General features: G+C 70.9%; 1 protein-coding gene across 4 annotated transcripts; it reads left to right on the forward strand.

Moving 5' to 3' along the window:
* The first annotated feature begins 549 nt into the window (after positions 1-549).
* On the forward strand, positions 550-3,528 carry MMP23B (matrix metallopeptidase 23B). Of its 4 annotated transcripts, XM_010352562.2 has the most exons (8): positions 555-1,262; positions 1,673-1,803; positions 1,870-2,009; positions 2,076-2,243; positions 2,630-2,794; positions 2,871-2,981; positions 3,082-3,208; positions 3,325-3,528. In XM_010352562.2, exons 1-8 carry the CDS (start codon positions 1,107-1,109, stop codon positions 3,497-3,499), a joined length of 1,173 nt encoding a protein of 390 aa, XP_010350864.1. In that variant the 5' UTR covers positions 555-1,106; the 3' UTR covers positions 3,500-3,528. The 4 variants fall into 4 exon arrangements, with proteins under 4 accessions (XP_030797621.1, XP_030797622.1, XP_030797623.1 ...); XM_030941761.1 differs by having other exon boundaries at positions 550-1,262; positions 1,601-1,803; positions 1,870-2,243; XM_030941762.1 differs by having other exon boundaries at positions 550-1,262; positions 1,601-1,803; positions 1,870-2,243; positions 3,082-3,205; positions 3,325-3,515.
* The last annotated feature ends 555 nt before the right edge of the window (positions 3,529-4,083 follow it).

Below are 4,083 nucleotides of genomic sequence, written 5' to 3' on the forward strand. Positions count from 1 at the left end.
CGGCCGCCGCCAGCTGCTTGGCGCTGACCCCGTTGGCCGGGCTGCCGTCACCCTGGGCCCGAGGCCGGCGCGGAAAACGGGGAGGGACGGGACACAGGCCGGTCTGGCTCGAATCTCCTGCTCCTCTGCCCAATCCCCCACCCCCGCCCCACAGGACGCCGGTGCTGGGTCTCGGTCCCAGCCGCGAGCTGGACGCAGGCCGCCCCGTCGGGCCTTTGGGCCTCCGAGCTCCCCGCCCCTGCCCCCAATCAGGACCGGTCCAGACCTCTCTGCCCGGCGCCTGGCTCCGCTTCCCGTTCCCCCTCCCGTTTCCCTCTCGCCTTTGCTGGGGCCTAGCCGGGGATTCAGGAGCCACACACCCTCCACCGCCCGCGTCGCCGCCCACGGGGTTCCCCCGAGCCAGGGCCCGCCCCTTCCCGGCTCCCTGGGAGACCCCGACAAGTTCCCTCCCTCCGCCCCGCAACCTGGCACCCTCCGTGGCCCTTCCCTACCCACGCACCCCCTCCCCGCCTCCCCCTCCGCCGCCCCGTACTCACTGCCACGTCCCCATCCTGCCGTCCCGTCCCCTCCCAGCTCTCGGGGACACTGTCAGGCGGGCGGCGCGTCCCCTGCGGCCCAGCTCAGCCGCCTGGGCCAGGATGGAGACTCCGCTCCTGTGGGGCTCAGGGATTGTTGGGGATTCCATGTGGGAAAAAAGCCACCAGGTCATTCACTGCCCAGCCGGCTCGGGGACCCCACTGGCTGCCCTTTCCTAAGCGGGAGCCCTGGCGCTGCCCTGCCCGGTTTCCCTGGGGCCCTCTTCGCTCCCCCCTTCCGAGGACCCCGCCCAGCAGGCCATGCCCAGGCCTCTGCCCCTGGCCCACAGGACGCGGGTCCCCATGCCCCCGGCTGGAGGCAGCAGGCAGCTCGGCCAACAGTCGGGCCAGCTGGTTCCCTTCAGGGGCAGCTTTGCCCCCTCTCCCGCCCCGTCTCCCCCCCCACCCACGGGGCTGTAACCCGAGCCGCCCAGCCACTGCCTCCCCTCCAGATCCTCCCCGGCGGCTCTGCGGCCCGGGTCCCCGCGCCGTGCTGCCCCATGCGGCCCTGAGCCCCACAGCAAGTCCGCCATGGGCCGCGGGGCCCGTGTCCCCTCGGAGGCCCCGGGGGCCGGCGTCGAGCGCCGCTGGCTTGGAGCCGCGCTGGTCGCCCTGTGCCTCCTCCCCGTGCTGGTGCTGCTGGCCCGGCTGGGGGCCCCGGCGGTGCCGGCCTGGAGCGCAGCGCAGGTGAGCGGCGGGCGGGGAGGCCAGGTGTCGGGGTGGGTGGGGGTTCTCACGTCTGTGGGTCTGGTCTGTCTGGGGGCCCGCAGGACGTGTGCGGGGTGTGTGGGGTGTTTGAGGGTCCGGATGTGCGTCCCGAGGTCGGAGGGTCCGAGGCCCCTGTGTCCAGTTGCTGGGAGGGGTGGGAGGCCGCGCCCTGCTGTTCAGCCCCTTCGCCTCCACTGCGCCGCGTTCCCAGGGACGTGCAACGGGACGCTCAGGTTAGGAGACCCGACACCGCAGACAGGCAGGACCCGCCACGCCCGCTCCCAGCCCTGGGCACCCCCACCCCCGTTTCCTTCCAGTCCATTTTCCGCGGCAGTTTTTGGCCTGGGGACCGTCACCGATGCCTCCCACGCACGCTTTCTTCCCTGAAGGGAGACGCCGCTGCGCTGGGCCTCTCAGGGGTCCCCCCAACCCGGGTCCCGGGCCCACTGGCCCCCCGCAGACGCCGCTACACGCTGACTCCAGCCAGGCTGCGCTGGGACCACTTCAACCTCACCTACAGGTGCGCCCCGGCTTGGCCCTGGGGAGGGGGCGCGGCCGGCCCCCGCTGAGCTCACACTCCCTGCAGGATCCTCTCCTTCCCTCGGAACCTGCTGAGCCCGCGGGAGACGCGGCGGGCCCTGGCTGCCGCCTTCCGCATGTGGAGCGACGTGTCCCCCTTCAGCTTCCGCGAGGTGGCCCCCGAGCAGCCCAGCGACCTCCGGATAGGTGGGCGCCCGCCCCCGCCCCGGCCCGGCGTGCGCGCCTGGCCTCTCAGCCCTGTGCTCCCCTCAGGCTTCTACCCGATCAACCACACGGACTGCCTGGTCTCCGCGCTGCACCACTGCTTCGACGGCCCCACGGGGGAGCTGGCCCACGCCTTCTTCCCCCCGCACGGCGGCATCCACTTCGACGACAGCGAGTACTGGGTGCTGGGCCCCACGCGCTACAGCTGGAAGAAAGGTGACCGTCCAGGCTGGCCTCCTGGAGGCCTCCGCAGCGCAGTGGGCTGCCGCGGTCGGGCTTTGGGGCAGACGCAGGAGGGACCTTCCGGGGTGGTGGCTGCTACTGGAGTTGAGCAGGCGAGGAGGGGAGCCCGTGGGAGCCCCCAGTCCCGGCAGCCCTGAACTCCCTTTCCCATCCCCCTGCGACTCTGGAGCGGGAGCAGGAGCTGCATTCCTGGGGGCCGAGCTCACCGCCTGGGCCCAGAACGTTCTTATCTTTCCGTGGCTGCGGCGGAGGGCGGCTCCGCGGCTGCGCTCCAGCAGATGTGCCGGGCCTCGGGGAGCTGGCCCACGGGCGGCGGGGCTGGGACGGGGCTCCCAGGCGCTGACCCCCAGGGCCCGCAGGCGTGTGGCTCACGGACCTGGTGCACGTGGCGGCCCACGAGATCGGCCACGCGCTGGGCCTGATGCACTCACAGCACGGCCGGGCGCTCATGCACCTGAACGCCACGCTGCGCGGCTGGAAGGCGTTGTCCCAGGACGAGCTGTGGGGGCTGCACCGGCTCTACGGTGAGTCCCTTTGTCGGGCGGGAGGGCGGCGATCGGGCGGTCCTGAGCCAGGCCGTGCTCCCCACGCTCCCGGCAGGATGCCTGGACAGGCTTTTCGTGTGCGCGTCCTGGGCACGGAGGGGCTTCTGCGACGCTCGCCGGCGCCTCATGAAGAGGCTCTGCCCCAGCAGCTGCGACTTCTGCTACGGTGATGCCCACGGGCCGGGACGGGGCTGCGTGGGGGCTGGGTCTTGGCTATGGTCTGGGCTGAGGGGACGCTGATGGGGCTCTTCCCCCACCCGGAGCAGAATTCCCCTTCCCGACGGTGGCCACCACCCCACCGCCCCCCAGGACCAAAACCAGGCTGGTGCCTGAGGGCAGGAACGTGACCTTCCGGTGCGGCCAGAAGATTCTCCACAAGAAAGGAAAAGTGTAGTAAGTGGGCGCCCTGGCGGGTCTTCAGGGTGGGCAGCCTGGGGCCCTGGGGCAGGGGTGCAGGGCAGACAGTGGGTGGGGGCTGTGCCTGCAGGAGACACCCCGCCCCCCTGCAGCTGGTACAAGGACCAGGAGCCCCTGGAGTTCTCCTACCCCGGCTACCTGGCCCTGGGTGAGGCACACCTGAGCATCATTGCCAACGCCGTCAATGAAGGCACCTACACCTGCGTGGTGCGCCGCCAGCAGCGCGTGCTGACCACCTACTCCTGGCGAGTCCGTGTGCGGGGCTGAGCCCGGCTGATAAAGCACTTTCTCTCTGATGTCTTCTCGTTCATTCCTGGGAGGGCAGCAGGCAGTCTGGGAAGGTGGACACCCCAGCCCCTGGTCCACCAAGAGGTGGGCGTCCTTGGGGCCAGGCAACCCCTGCTTTCCTGCACAGCAGACGACAGATACAGCACAGGACAGGACAGGCTATGCCAAGGTGGCCCCTGGAAAAGGGGGATAGTGGAGGCCCCAGTGCCGGGGACAGCACGTGGGGTAGCCCCGGAAGCCTGGGTTCTGTCTAGGGCTTGCTCAGAGATGGGGGAGGGAGGCGAGGGGAGCTTCCCGAAGGAGGTGGCTGGGATGGGTCTCCAGTATCTTCTGCAAGGGGATGTGGGTGGGGGCTGGGAGGATTGGCACAGGGTGGGGGACCACCTTGCCAGAGTGGAGGCCCCCCCGGAGATAGGAGCACCCCTCCTGCCTGGGGAAGAGACTGGCCCACGTGGGGTCAGAGGCCACAGCCACCCACCCCACCCTCTTCCCCTAGAGCCTGGTGGTCTGCGACTCTCCTCCCACACATGGTCCCGGGCTACTGAAAGGAGGACACAGGGAGC

This window comes from Rhinopithecus roxellana, chromosome 12 (genome assembly GCF_007565055.1).
Source record: "Rhinopithecus roxellana isolate Shanxi Qingling chromosome 12, ASM756505v1, whole genome shotgun sequence".
NCBI classification, from domain to species: Eukaryota; Metazoa; Chordata; class Mammalia; order Primates; family Cercopithecidae; genus Rhinopithecus; species Rhinopithecus roxellana.